We start from the raw sequence: 16,202 nt of genomic DNA on the forward strand, positions 1-16,202 counted from the left end.
ATTATTATATATTTATGAATAAGCACATATATACATACATACATACACACATACATACATACATACATACACACACATACATACATACACACATATATATGTGCTTATTCATAAATATCAAAGCAATTCAGTTGGGTAATTCGAACTTGAATATTATTAACCTAAATAGCTATTTCATAAGAGTATACTTGAGTATTTCTTTTTGATCGGACTTTAGCCTATGCTATTTTACTTCCTATTTATTTATCAGTCCGGATTTTAGAAGAGATTATTTCTCAATATTTGAATCTATCTACTACAATCATCAAGGCATGTTCAAGTTACCGTTGAACTCTACATTTTTTTCTACGCTTTACTCGTCACTTTTAGCCCATCAAGAATATATTGTCTTTTTATTTGAAAAATATTTAATACAAGCATTGAATTCTGAGGAAGTTTTGAGATTATTATTTAAGTTTCAAAAATTTTAGTCTTAAAAATAGCTAGGAGATTTTTTTTTAAAATTAGTGTTAAGTTTTAAAATTTTGGTATTTACACAAGTCACCAACCTCGCTCCTCCACAGCCAACAAAAAATTCAATTTTTAAGTACTCTTTCATTCATAATTAGAGAATAGGAAATCGCCTTTGTTAAGAAGTCGTTTATTACCAATGAGAGACTTTTGTTGCGAATTTGAATTTAGTCTGACTCTAAAGTGAATATCAAACATTTGGGTGAAGAACTAATTTTTTTTAACCAAATGACTAGAAGCAGGACGATTTTAACCCTAGGCCACTAAAACCGTCGTTTGAGGCCCCATATATTTTTGGGGCTCCATTTATAAAAAACAATTACTTATATATGCTATTTTTTAAAAAAGAATTATATGTACTATGAGTGTTATGATTTCTACTAGGAAATTGCATATGAGATGAAAATTAACCTGAATTTCATAAGAAATAATTTGATGAATATATAGATAGCGAAATCACGAAGTCCCTTGAGAATCTTTTAGAGTTGGTTGCTTTATATATGTTGAGTAGATCAAACTATTTTTTCACTTCAAAAGAGATTTGAACCAATTGAAGCATATGAAAATGTTTTTGATTTCTTATATAGTGATAAAATATTGAGATCACCAGATGATGAGAATTTCGAAAAATATTGGCTTAACCTTGAACTTTCTTTAACACAAAATAGTTATTCTGATATTGACGATTTAAATTTATTTTTTGAATTAAAAGTGTTAAGAGAAATAATACAAGTAGAAAATATGACCAAATGAAAATATTCAATCAAATAAAAGACTTGATTCTTTTCCAAATACACATATTGCTTATAGAATAGTGTTAATTGTTACTATAACCGTTGTCTCAACCGAAAGAAGTATCTTCGAAAGTAAAATTAATTAAATTTTATTCTTTAAAATCAATAATAAATTAAGAGAGACCGAATGAATGAACTATCTTAATTAAATCTTACTCAGATAAAATAAATTTAAAAGCTTGATTCGATAAGTATAAAGTGGAGTATTTCTTTTAAAATAATTAAAAAGTAATATAGCCTCAACGTGTAATTAAATAAAAAATGGGAAAAATAAACGAAGCCTTAAATAATTGTGTAAATAAATAACTTGTATCAAAATTTGTTTAGTGGGGAAACAACTTAAAATAATATATGTAAAAAAAGTAGAGCATTTCAATTCAAAAGGAAACCTTTAAATATTTAATTTGTAAACTATAAAGTACATGATCAAACTAAAACAAAATTAAATACGTTAATTCTTAAAAACATGATAATACAAGCTTAAAATGATACTGGTGGAACTTTTAAATTTCAAATTATGGAAAAAGACAAGGTAAATTATGTCAGTTGCAGTTGCAGGCAGGTGCAGGTGCAGGGGCAGGGGGTTGAGTATAATTTACTCAAATCATTCTTCTTCAAAAGATCATGGAACTCAATTATCTCTCTCAAACAAGTCAAAATCCTCCATTAACAATTTACTCAAATCTGCTCTTCTCTGCACCAGCAGCCATGGCAAGAAACAAACAAGCCGCGAAACGAAGTCACACCAAACCTTCTGGTTACTTCTCTATCTCTTCGTTTTAAATTTAGAGTTTTGTAAAGGTTAGCGAATTCGAAAATATAGGCAATGTATATGGCTCAAGTTGAAGATAAGAAGCGGTGCTTAATGCCTTTTATGTACATTCAAGCGATGGTTTCTGTGTGTGTGAATGTTTACACTAGCGTATATACTTCATTTTAGTTTTCTGGATTTTATTTGATTTTTGTTCCTAAATTTGGTCATGTTCTACCTGGACTTGCAGTTGAAGCTGGACCTTCAGCGACTCCATCAGTATGATAATAACTGTCGTTTTTGTGTTCTCCTGATAATTCGAAGTTCGTGAGGTTAATATTTTGCTTTTTTCTTTGGGATAAATCAGACTCCTACAAGAAAAAGTACAAGGAATGCGACGGCAAGTAAGTGTATATAGAAGTAAATTAATGTGCATTTCTGTATTTTCATGCTTTGGACATGTAGTTATGTTGCTCTACTTTTGTTTCAATCAACTTTTTGGTGTCAATTTGAAGCTAGTTAGGTTAACTATATGAAGCCTTCTAAATACATTCGTTCTTTTGTTTTCCAGCCAATCCTATATTTCTAATGATGGGAGAATATTTGTGCTTCAGCTTCAGTGCAGAAGTCAAAACAGGAGAAGCGTTACAGGCCAGGGGCAAGGGCGCTTCGAGAAATCAGGCACTTTTAGAAGACGTGGGATCTTGTTATTCAGCTGCTCCTTTCATCAGACATATAATTTTCATCATATGAACTTATAGCATATCAAACTCTTTATTCTAATGCATTTCTTTTTTGGTTACATTCATCATGGTTCTGTTGATGTTGTGCTTGCTTATAAGGATAAAGTTAGACTGCTAGATATAATTTGAGCTTAGCAGCCATATGATTAGATGAAATAGTAGAAAGTCTAAACCAATTATAGCTTGATTGAGTGCTTCATTACGATGTATCTGGCTGAAATGGAAGAATGCACTTGAAGTCGAATCTGAATAGTTGCAGGTGTCTAATTTAATGTAGATTATGGAAAAAGTTGCAGGTGTCTAATTTTATGCCTTAGTTGAGTGGAGAATATGTGAATCACTGCTGCACTAGCGGATAGAGCTAATGTTATTGCTTTCCACTAGTTGATGAGTATTAGTGAGACTAACTTGCAAAGAAAAAAAAAAGATGCTGAAAAGATAGTAAAAAATAAAAATACTATGGATTGGAGAGAATAGCCCCCTTTTCTTGAATAAAAACCCTTCAGAAGAGGCATCTTTGGCAAGCTTCAACTTATGTATTACTCGATAACTCAGTTTCTCATTTTCCTTTGGACTACGTCAAGATGAACATTCACCTATTTTCTAACTGATTTACTTTCTCAATGGAGAACACACTGATGTTAACAAATAGAAGAAATGAAAAATTCAGTCTCGTTCTTGTATCTTTATATTCTAGTATTTTCTTTGTTTGGAATTGGCTTTGCAGGTTAGTTTGACTACTTTTTGGGATTATGCACTATCGTTCAAAGAAAGGTTTCCGTTTCGTTTTGATTTCAATATGTGATCGGAGTGGGAAGACCATTTATGATCTGCCGAACTTACAAAAGTGGAAACTAGTTAACTCTTTTTAATTAGAGAGGATCTGCTTCTGTAGGAGGTTTGGTAATTTCAGATTTTAAGGAGGTGTCCTATGCAGATTTTCTAGTAAAAAAAAGTGTCTATCCTCCTTCTCTAAATTTCAACAAGTCCCTGGGACTCAGTTTGTTGTTCTGGCAGAAAGTGTGGACTAAGAGTGTACACCAAAATCTGCATTCTGACTATTCTTTTAAATGTAAATGTGTTGTGGAACTGCTATATAGACACCCTTGATGATTATATGGTTTAGTTTAGACCAAATAGATTATGAATTTATCCTTGCCTCTATTAAGTTTTCACCAAACCTAATTGTTTTATGCCTCTTTTCTGACTGAGGCAGGTTAGAGAAGTTAGTAACTTTTTTGCACCTGAGGTAACTCGTTGGCAAGCTGAGGCGTTAATTGCTATTCAAGCGGTATGACAATTTCTCACCATGAAAAGTGGATCTGTTAGCTGCTATTTGGATTATGTGCATTACTTAAGTTATTTATAGTAATCATGTGTTCCTAGAGAGGACGGGGAAAGCAGTTCATATGAATATATATGCTCTCAATATCATCTAGTAGTTTATATGTCAATAACCTATTTAGCTTGAAATAGTCTCTGCTCCATAGACATATTAAAATAATTTTAATGCATCTTAGAGTAATTCTACTATCAATTCCAAAATGCGCTTAATAATCTCCTATAAAAGGTTTCTCCAAGTTATAGAAATTTATAAGATGAACTCCATAATAATATAAAGCATGTTCCAATTGTGTGGTCAGGGTAGTCACTGTATACAAAAAGAGCCAACATATTATTAAAGTGATATTACTCTTTTCAGTACCACTTCTAGCATACGTTAGGCAAGAAGGCTATGTTTCTCGGACTCTTAAAAAATGATGCCACATCCGTGTCAGATTCTTCAAAAATGCACTAATTTTGGAGAATCCGACACACACGTCGACATTTTTGAAGAGATAGAAGAAAGACAGTTGATAGTATCTCCTAACAGGGAATCCAAGATGGGCAAGGTTATTAGTTAGCTAAGGGAGTTTGAGTTTCTGGAAGGTTTATCACATTTAGAGAAGTCTATCACAAACTCTTGCTCCATGAGTCCTGCTCAACTGAATTGCTTTGATATCTTCAAATTGCAAAAATACAATTTAGGTGTATTAATCAGGCAAGTTCAAAGTAAAATCTACTTATCTTTGATTTTTGCTTAAATAAGCTTATGTCCTGAAGCTGAATGGTACAGTCCAATCTCCACAAATAAAGTTGCTACTCAGCTTACCCCTAAATCAGGGTGTCAACACCTTTTGGACATTGTTCTAATTGAGAGGACATATATTATTACTAAGTATCACTAATTCCTATTGGTTTTTGTTTTGTTGTCATAAATAATGCTTATATTTGCATCAGCATACACCTGATCTTGCAGAAACAAGTGTTTCACCTTTTCCTCTAAAGCTAAGCCAATTCTGATATGTAGTCTCTAGCATGGCATACCTTATTTTTTAAGTTCCCTAGCAAAGAATAAGGCAATGAAAATAAAAGGGATTTCGTAGTGGGTATACCCTATGGCCTCCTCTAATATGCCCGTTATTCTTTGTGCTATAAACCAAAAATCCCGTGTGTTCTTAACCTTTTTGAGTACATGTATCTATAAGTGTATTTGCTATGTGCATGATAAGATGTAGTTTTTTCTATTTTGTCAGTGACAAGTTGATGTCCAGTAAACATATGGTGTAAAAGGAATTGGTTTGTTGTGAATTGTGATCATTGATCAGAAACAGATAGAATCCCGTTAAGATGGCAGGGTGCTGTTGATAACTTGTGAGAAAAAAGGACAGAGCTTTAGCATGTCTCTCTGCAAGCTTGCATTTGTGCTTCACTATGAGATTTTGTTTGTATCTGGAAGGGCATCATATGACCTTGTGAACTAATATACATTGTGTCCTCTACAGGAACCTGGGAAATGATTCTGAAATCCTTTGTTTGTAAGTGGATATGCGCGAATAATAGATAGATAGTCATAGGAGAACAGTCAGCAGTAGAAACTTGAAATGTCTACTTAGTGTCAAAAATTTTATATTTAGTGTTGATATGTGAACTATTATTCATCTTCTTTCTGTGCCATCTGGTGTAGTTTGGAGTGAAATAACTTTATTCCATTCTTCAGACAGATTCCTCAAGAGTTAAGACAGTGTTGCAATCATGTCAAGCTCTGCTTATTCTGTCAGGCAATTTTTCTTTGCCTGCATATATAGTATATTGATAGTCCTATGATCCTTGTACATCATGCTTTTCTTAGGATGCTTTCATCATTAATATCTTTAAAATAGAAATATGTAGATGTATGTATAAAGTAAGAAAGTTTGAGGCGCATAGTCTAGTCCAGTCAACATTAGTATTTTCAGCCTAATTTTGTAAAATATGTCATATTGAACTCTATTCTTAATCAATATCAGCAAGAGTGATATAGTTATTTTGCAGGCTGCTGAAGATTTTTTAGTTTGTATGTTTGAAGATGCAATGCTATGTGCTATTCATGCAAAGCGTGTTACACTTAGTAAGTTTCCTCTTCAATTCTTCCTTTTTTTGGTTTTTTAGATGATATTGTTCTGTCTCCTCACTTGACCTTTCTCGACATCCCTCTACTCATTTCCTTGTTGTTCTGGGGAATGGGCTGGCAGCCTTGTTCATCAAATTACTAGTCTTTCTGTTGTACTTTTCATATGCCTGTTAGCTTTCTCAATTGTGTTGGGAGGAAAATGCTCTACAAATTCTTTTAGTCGCAAAGTTACAGCATACAAATGATGCCATATTTTTTCAGGGTCCTAAATCAAATTTATTGTCTTTCACAAATTTTGTGTTGTAGATTTCATATACCTATTAGCTTTCTCAATTGTGTTATCCTCGTCCTCCCTCAGAAAAAGGAGGAAAACACTCTACAAATGCTTTTAGTCTCAAAGTTACGGCACACAAATGATGCCATAGATGCACATATTTTCGAGGTCCTAATATTATGTACTCCATATATACATTTGCTAAAGATGCAAAAGTGAAACGAGGCAATCTTTTCTTAGGGTCTCAACTACTTTTATGGATAATGAGCACCTGATGTTCTAAACAGAGGCAAGGCTCAAAATAGTCCTTCAAATTTGGGTTAAGGCTCAAAGTAATCCTTCAGTTTTCACATGGAGCACTAATACTCCCTCATGTTTGCAATATTGATGCACTTTTGATCCTCCCGTAAAATTTGCCTATTTTTTAGCATTAATTTTGTCTAAAATTTTATATAAGAAATGTTCAATCGTCTTTTTATATATATAATAGAAATAATAACTCTATCTGAGAGAAGATGATAAGAAAAATACCTTGTTCTGTTCACTAGAAATATTATTGCAGCTAAACTAAAAACATCTTAACATATGACTTTGCAGGAAAAGAAAAAATTGTACTATTGCACGTGAAATTATTATGATAAATCTCTCGACTTTACCTGCAATACGGTTTCAACTAAACAAAACAAAGTGTTTTTCTTCTCACATTTGATCATATGGAGTTGTTATTTCTACTAAATATATAAAATGACGATTGAACATCCCATACATAGGTTGTGGATAAAATCAATGCTAAAAAATAGGTAAAATTTTGGATAAGGACCGAAAGTGCACCAATATTGCAAACATGAGGGAATATTAATGCTCCATGTAAAAACTCAGGGTTCACTTTGAGCCTTGATCCAAAGAAAAGGGATTATTTTGATCCTTTCCTCTTCTGAACAGTAATTGTATTACTACTGGCCTGTGGAATATGTTGGGCATCTCTAGGTGTTATATTCTAGGTATTTTGATGATCCTCACAAATGCGGGGACCTGGTTCCTGGCAGAGTGCTCTCGTCCAGATACAAATGGGGTATAGTCATAAAAGTTGTCATGTCAGATGGTAGGTGAAAAGTGTAGTATCCTACACCAATAAGAAGAGCGGACGAGATTGTATGTTTCAGTATCTCACAAATGCAGGGACCTGGTATCGGGCAGAGTTTCCTCCATCAGATATATAATTGGTTACAGCTGTAAAGCTGTCACGTCAGATGTTGGTAAGGCGTCAGTGTACTACACCAATCAGAATGGAGGAGGGTGTTTGTCCAACAGATAATAACTCTTTATGTTTGATACTTTTAGCATGACAAACACCATATTATATTCATTCATCCAAAGAAGGAAGTCAGCCAGCAAGCCTTTTCAAGAACTCATATAGAAGTTTTCAAGGGACCTGGTACCCGCAAGACTGCGATGTGGAAAGGACGAAAAGACAGCTGTTAGAAAAGCTGTCATCTCTGATGCGGTAGGTGCACAACTTTTCCAACAGCAGACCTTCAACCAATGGGATGACTTCAACGAATTTGTGGGAAATTATATTATCTCTTTCCAACAAACACAAATTTAAGACTTGGCAAATTAAACTTGGATTTTCTCTGAAAATTTACAAGCTTGAATAGAAGGTCATCTTCAAGGAAGAACATTGCTCAACTCAACAGAAGGACCTAATAGAGTAAAGAAGAATCTTTGTTGTATTTAGAGCTTTGTGTCTATGTACTTACATTGTAAATTTGTTCCCAATCTATAAATGATTCAGATATCTGTTTTGGGTTTGTAAAAGCCTAAATCAGTTAAGGCTAATTGATTTAGTGGGCAACATTGGTTTGTTGCTTAGTCAAATTCTAATTCATCAAGAGTTAGGTGATTTAATGGGCGGTGTTGTATCCGCTTAGGCTCTTCAAGTAATATGTAGATTACTTGATCATGAGAGTAATAACTTTTTCTCGTATTGATTGTAACCGGGTTTTGCTTTTGCTTGAGAAGATTAGTGAAGACGGTTGTAAATCCTGTGCAACAGGTCGTGGTTTTACTCCCTTGAGCAAGGAGTTTTCCACGTAAACTGCTTGTGTTGTGTTCTTTGTATTGTTTAACCTTCCGCACTTTTCTTGTTGTGTCAAGGGACCTGGTCCGTTGACTGGTAGTGGTCGCACATATTCCAACAAGTGGTATCAGAGCAGGTGCTCTCTATCTGGTTAACACCCAGAGAGAAGTTCCTGCGAGAAATGGTGTCACTACTAAATAAGCAAAGAAATCAGTCTCCCACAAGACCTCCATTGTTTGATAGTAAGCTCTATAAATATTGGAAGATTCGGATGAGAGACTATCTCATGACTGAGGACAGTGAAGTATGCGACGTCATATGTAAAGGTCCTTATGTGCCAACTATGGAGGTTAAAGATGGAGAGGTCACAAGAGTCATTCCCAAAACTAGAAAAAAATTTAATGACTCTGACAGACTATTAGTCCAAAAAAATCATAAAGCAAGGAAACTATTGATGTGTGGCCTAAATATAAATGAATACGATCTGATTTCATCTTGTGAATCAGCCAAGGAAATTTGGGATCTGTTAAAAACAACTTATGAGGGCACTGAGGAAATAAGGAAATCTAAGCTAGATCTCTTTTCTACCCAGTTTGAAGATTTCACCATGAATGATAGTGAACTCATTCATGAAGTGCGCACCATATTCTCCAACATCACAGATGAGCTCATGTTCCTTGAAGAACCTAATCCTATTGTTAAGACTACAGAAGGTAAAGACAAAGAAGAGGACCAGGTCTGTCCCAAGATAAGCGAAGAGAAGTGTTCTTCGGGGCAGTAAAAAGAGAAATGGCTGCATGGGAAAAATCCTCAAGTGATTCAGATGATTCTGAAAACAAAGATAATGGTTTTATGGCAAAGTCAGACGAGGAAGATTCTGATGAAAAGGTAACTCTATCTTATTTCAAGCAAAACTTGAATACCTTTTCTACTAGTAAGTTGAAAAAGTTGGTTATTGTATTACTTGATTTGATTAGTGAGATGAAAGATGAGAAGGATCTCGTAAACAACAACCTAGACATCTTTCAAGATGGAAAAATTGCTTTAATTGCCCAAATATCTGATATTGAAAGTCAAATGGTTGTTCTAGAAACAAAATCTAGAACTAAAGGAAAAGATAAAAGGGGCGACTACTACAATTTTTAAAGGAAAGAATGAGGCTAGCAGATTGCAGCTAGACCTTGAAAATAAGCTGCATACCGCTGAAATGAAGATTAAAGTGGCTTTCGAGAGAAATCATGCATTGGAGAGGGACCTGGTCCGTGTAAAAGAGGAACTTGAAAATTCCCTCAAATGGACTAATTCCTCTAAGATCCATACAAATATACTCGATCAAGGAAACAACATAAAAGGAGATCTGAGCTGCAAAAGAGAATGTCCTGCGTTTAAAGATTGTGGAGAAAGTTCATCAAACTATTCCAAACCACGGAATAGACTGAAGAAAGGACCTGGTCCTGTGTATGGCCAACAGAAGAACTTGCAGAAGAAGGGACCTGATCTTGCTTCTGTTCCTAAGTTGAAAAATATCAATCTGCCTCACTTGACAAAGAATTCTCTTATCACTCCTTTATCCGCTTACTGGGAACTTCAACTGAAGTGGGTTCCCAAGGCTAACACGTGATATGACATTCTTGTGAGAGGAAGTGGCAACAACCAGCGTCGATTCATGAATGGTGGATGCTCAAAGCACTGAACTTCCTCTCTCTCAAGGCACTTCAAAGTGGAGGTGTCTCATTTGGTGATGACAAGAAAAGCCTCACTGAACTTAATGGTCGAGGTAAGAATGTTGAGGTATGACTCAAGAGACGTGCTCATGTGTGTGTTGCTTTGCTGCACAAACCTGTGTCGGGGAGCCTGGTCCCAGTTTGCATGAAAGGATATTTGCAGTGACAAAGGTTGTGACATATGTTTAGTAAGAAGCAGATTAGAATATCCTTCAGTTGAAACATGCATAATTTTAATCTTCCAAAGAACTTTTGGCTGAAGTGGTAGAAACTACATGTTGTGTGGCCATAATGATGATTTTGAGAAGTGATCTCAATATTCATGAAAGAATAATTGTGGTACATTCTTCCTCCAGTAAGGCTTATCAGAGGTATACTAAAAATGGTCATGTGTTTATTGATGAGTCTTTAGAAGTTGCAAGGAAAGAAGTTCCTGAGATAAAAGAGTTGCTTGAAAATCAGAGAGATAGTTTAAATAGTGAGCTTGCTGAAGAACATCCTTTTCATGAATCCAACAATCTCAAAGAAGATGATGCAGATGATGAACCTGATGAAGGACCTGGTCCTCTAGACAGTTCTGAACAAAGATGATGCAGTTCAAACTGATAATGTGAATTTTGAAGGTGAGAATGAAGAAGCTAATCAAGCTCAATTTGAAAGAAGTAAACTCTGATAGTCGGTTCCCCAACAAGCTGATCGGTTGTCCAAGTTGCTCCTCAACAATGTCTTCAAGAGAGGTAAAATTGTCAAAAACTCTTCTTTTTGAATTCAATATGCAAGGCACTGCTGATCATTCAGGTACATATTGATGATATCATCTTTTATGCAATCTTTGAGGTATTGTGTGAATATCTTATTTCTATTTCACTCATTGAAAGTGAGTGTTGAAATAAGCATAATGGAAGAATTAAATTTCTTCTTAGAGCTACAGATTTAGCACACCTTGAAAGGTATCCTCGGTTGTCCAGAAAAGCACATTAATGAGCTATTCAAATGGCGTAAAATATTTGAAGTTACGACAATGATAAAGAGGGATAATGTCATCATGAAGCTTTGTAAGAAGGAAGATCAAGTGGATGACATCTTCACTGAAGCTCTAAGCACGGACCAGTCGAATACTCTCATAGGAGCTTAGCTACAGAGAAAAAGATAGCACAACATTCAGGGGTCATTGTTGTCTGATCAAAGAAAGAACCTGGTACCAGTTCAAAGAAGCTGCTGAAAGAGTTTCATATTTTGGGTGTATAGACAATTCATACTTTCTTGGGCACTAACTAGAAGTTGGATGCTGATCAATCGGGTTCAAAGACTCTACTCATGTACAAAGGAAAATATTTTGAAGGTTGCTGAGAAAATCTTAAGTCATCTGAAGAAGATAGAGGACCTGGTCCTATTCTGTCCATCGGGAGACTTTTTGATTTGTAGCACATGGTGTTGTTTATTATGCTAAGTATCAAGCTGATAGATTGAGTACCTCAAGAGTGGATTATGTTATGCGCTGATCTTTCACTCATGTGGAATTAAAAGGCAAGATTCAATTACTCTTTCATCAACTGAGGTAATAAATGTAGCAAGTGCAGCTTGATGGGGTCAACTCTTGTGGATCAGGAAACATCTTGAAGCTCATAAAATCTGGCTGAATTAATCAAGATGATGATGGAAATGCTAAAACGTTCTTGAATGGATCCTACCTGAAGCAATCAACTCTTTTAATGACTATGAAAAGGGAGCAAGTATCCTAGCTTTCGGTTATGTATGTTTTAGCAAATTCAGTTTCATACCTTTTGTAGGTATACACACATGGAAAAGGGGATGAAGAAAAAGGGAGGTCAGGATAGATCTAGGCAATGACATTCAAACTATAGAGAGGGACCTGGTCCTTTCTCGAAGGTTAGCAATCTTAACATTGCAGTTTGAATTATGCATGAGAACCATTGAAATTGCCACATGTCTGTCCTTCAGGAATCTGACTGTTGTCTTATCTTTTGAGTGCCAAAATGATACCTTATTTTCTCTTTCTTTATATTCCATATTTCTTTATATTTCCCCAGAAAAATTAAGTTGCCTTCCAAATATCAAGGTGCTTCAAAATTTTCTTTTCTCTTCTTTTTCAAACACACTTCAAATTGTTAACCCCTTGATTTTTGCTGGAGAATTCTTTGATGAAAATGTTTTAAGTGTGAAGAGGGATCTAGTCCTCCGTGAAAAATGAAGAAGTGGAAAAGATGATGCTAAAAAAAAGGAGAAGTTGATATTCAGAGAACTCAAAGTTTTCTGAAGAGGAAGGTGTAAAAAAAAATCTTCTTGGTTCCTCAATTGTTGATCTATTCATCTCGGAGGCCTTGAGTTGTTTGTGTTACCAATCTTTCTGTTATGAAAAACTCAAGCTGGTGTTGGAAGCTATGACAGTTGCTCGTGTTAACTAGAATACTGAAATGGGTTGTTTAAAAGTCCAGCTTCTGAAACAACATTATCAGAGGGACCAGGTGCTAACAAAAAATAAAAAATAAAAATTGGCAGCCCTCAAGGTTAAACATACAGGTTGGGCTGTACATCATGTTGTACGCTAAGAGAAGATTCTTGAAATCTTATGTTAGGGATATGATCTACTAATTCTATTCTTTCAATCCCTTGCCTCTAAATTATCCCTTCTCTTCCTACCTCTCTATGTCAGTCCTCACTTATCTCTTGGGCATTGTTCTGGTTTTTATCTGTAATCGTCCATGCAATGCTTTGATGACTGATCTTTTGTTTATGGATGTTAAATGTCTTGTTTCTACTGACTTGTTTCATTACTTTATGCCTTTTTGCTCATGCTCTGTGTCGCCCAAGTGGCCATGAATTTGCAAGAACTATATTTCTGTCAACTTAGTTTACTGTTTTAACCATTTTTTATGATGTCAAAAGGGGGACAGTTGTTAAGGTAAGGTATGAGATCAATAATGTTATAACTGCTTGAAGAAGACATGGTCACATCGATAGGAGGAATCAATGGTAGTTACTTGAAGAGATATGGTCATGCTGACAGGGGGAATAAATGCTTGCTACCTGACGAGGACCTGGTCTTGTCGATAGGGGGAAGCAGATGTTTGTCATCATCAAAAAGGGGAAGATGATATGTTGATGTTTTGATGATTTGACAAACTTTAGGGATGATTAAACTCCAGTTACCCCAAGAATTCTTTTTGATAGGGGAACTGATGAATAAGTATGTCATCATCAAAAAGGAGGAAAATGCTACGTTGATATTTTGATGAGTTGACAAACTTCGAGATGATGAAACTAAAGTTACCCCAATAATTCCTTTTGATAGGGGAACTGATAAATAAGTATGTCATCATCAAAAAGAAGGAAAATGCTATGTTGATATTTTGATAAGTTGACAAACTTCGAGATGATGAAACTCAAGTTACCCTAAGAATTCTTTTTGATAGGGGGAATTGGTGAATAAGTATGTTATCTTCAAAAAGGGAGAAAATGTTAGTTCGAAGCTGAATTGAGATGATAGCTCGAACTTGATATGATGTTTTGATGATTTAACAAACTTATCGATATAACAAGGAACCAAATTCTTGTTATTGGAACTGCTGACAATAAGATGAATGATAAACTCATTGTGAGGTATATTTGTGTGCTATCATCAAAAAGGGGAAAATTGTTATATTCTAGGTGTTTTGATGATCCTCACAAATGCGAGGACCTGGTTCCTGGTAGAGTGCTCTTGTCCAGATACAAATGGGGTATAGTCATAAACGTTGTCATATCAGGTGGTAGGTGAAAAGTACAGTATCTAACACCAATAAGAAGAGCGGACGAGATTGTATGTTTCAGTATCTCACAAATGCAAGGACCTGGTACCAGACAGAGTTTCCTCCATCAGATACATAATTGGTTACAGCTGTAAAGCTGTCACGTTAGAGATTGGTAAGGCGTCAGTGTACTACACCAATCAGAATGGAGGAGGATGTTTGTCCAACGGATAATAACTCTTTATGTTTGATACTTTTAGCATGACAAACACCATATTATATTCATTCATCCAAAGAAGGAAGTCAGCCATCAAGCCTTTTCAAGAACTCATATAGATTTTTGCAAGGGACCTGGTTCCCGCAAGCAAGGGACCTGGTACCCACAAGACTGCGACGTGAAAAGGACGAAAAGACAACTGTCAGAAAAGTTGTCATCTCTGATGCGGTAGGTGCACAACGTTTCCAACAGCAGGCCTTCAGCCAATGGGATGACTTCAACGAATTTGTGGGAAATTATATTATCTCTTTCCAACAAACACAAATTTAAGACTTGACAAAATAAACTTGGATTTTCTCTGAAAAGTCACAAGCTTGAACAGAAGGCCATCTTCAAGGAAGAACATTGCTCAACTCAACAGAAGGACCTGATAGAGTAAAGAAGAATCTTTGTTGTATTTAGAGATTTGTGTCTATGTACTTACATTGTAAATATGTTCCTAATCTATAAAGGATTCAGATATTTGTTTTGGGTTTGTAAAAGTCTAAATTAGTTAAGGCTAACTGATTTAGTGGGCAATATTGGTTTGTTGCTTAGTCAAATTCTAGGTCATCTAGAGTTAGGTGATTTAGTGGGCAGTGTTGTATCCGCTTAGGCTCTTCAAGTAATAGGTAGATTATTTGATCGTGAGATTAATAACTTTTTCTCACATTGATTATAACCGGGTTTCGCTTTTGCTTGAGGAGATTAGTGAAGTGTGCAATAGGTCGTGGTTTTACTCCCTTGAGCAAGGATGTTTCCACGTAAACTGTTTGTGTTGTGTTCTTTATATTGTTTAATCTTCCGCACTGTTCTTGCTGTGTCAAGGGACCTGGTCCGTTGACTGGTAGTGGTCGCACATATTCCAATACTAGGTCTTTAGAACAACCTACTTGTTTGCTCGGCATGCTTTGTTTTATGATGCGTAAAATTTATATTGTTTCATTATTCTTGATGCACAGTAAAAAAAGATTTTGACCTGGCTCGACGACTTGGAGGAAAAGGACAACCTTGCTGAAGCATTACCATCTTATCCCAAGTAGATTGTCGTATAGCTTCAAGTTCAAAGAATCAACCTCTGATCAACCATTACCTCATTTTGTAATTTAATGGGCTAATTATCAATATTGCATTAACAATTCTTATAGACATAATTTGACTTAATTGGTCGATGTGAGTTTGGACAGAAACTAGTCTGTATTTTACGATTTTGGTAGGTTTTGGAGGATCCAAGCTACTGATCATTTTATCATTTTCTTGTCTATATATCTTATGCCTTTTTGGTTTACTTGTTGTGTTTTTGTATATAGAATATAATCTATATGTAATCTTATAATGTTAGCTTTAGATGACGATATTATTACTCCAATATGTATCCAAAATATTAGTTAATGGTGCAAAAATATCAGTTGTATGAGTGCAAAATAATTACAATATACTGCGTCGATAATTAAGTGCAAAATAAGCTTTCGCTCGGTAAATATACTTCCTCCATTCTATTTTATTTTTTATGTTGGTTCTTTTCATGTTCTTTAAGAAAAATATAATAAATAGAGTAATTTGACTAAATTATTTGTTTTTAGTGTTTGATCTTAATTTGTACTACATTTTTTTTTCATTATAGTAATATCTCTTCAAATTATTGAGTCAAAATAAATAATTCACTATATCGTAATTTCAAATACTCTTAGCATTTTCCTTCTATTTTTCTTACATATAGAAGACATAATCAACGAATAAAAAATAGAAATTCTGGTAGCCGGAGTATGTAGTTCTTTTTTGCACAGCTTCAAACAATTGGATATCTCTAGAGTTCATTTGGATAGAGGACTCTCCTTTTCTTAGCTATTTACATAGTAACATTGCAATCAACAATTTAGTGCTAATT

At 34.9% G+C, this 16,202-nt stretch overlaps 1 protein-coding gene across 1 annotated transcript; it reads left to right on the plus strand.

The window, feature by feature from the left end:
• Positions 1-1,837: 1,837 nt before the first annotated feature.
• Positions 1,838-15,602, plus strand: LOC101251540 (histone H3-like centromeric protein CENH3). Its single transcript, XM_004250634.5, has 7 exons — positions 1,838-2,061; positions 2,306-2,334; positions 2,423-2,459; positions 2,627-2,751; positions 4,015-4,089; positions 6,153-6,228; positions 15,277-15,602. Exons 1-7 carry the CDS (start codon positions 1,929-1,931, stop codon positions 15,330-15,332), a joined length of 531 nt encoding a protein of 176 aa, XP_004250682.1. The 5' UTR covers positions 1,838-1,928; the 3' UTR covers positions 15,333-15,602.
• Positions 15,603-16,202: the final 600 nt, after the last annotated feature.

The sequence above is a fragment of the Solanum lycopersicum genome, chromosome 11 (assembly GCF_036512215.1).
Source record: "Solanum lycopersicum chromosome 11, SLM_r2.1".
Classification (NCBI taxonomy): Eukaryota; Viridiplantae; Streptophyta; class Magnoliopsida; order Solanales; family Solanaceae; genus Solanum; species Solanum lycopersicum.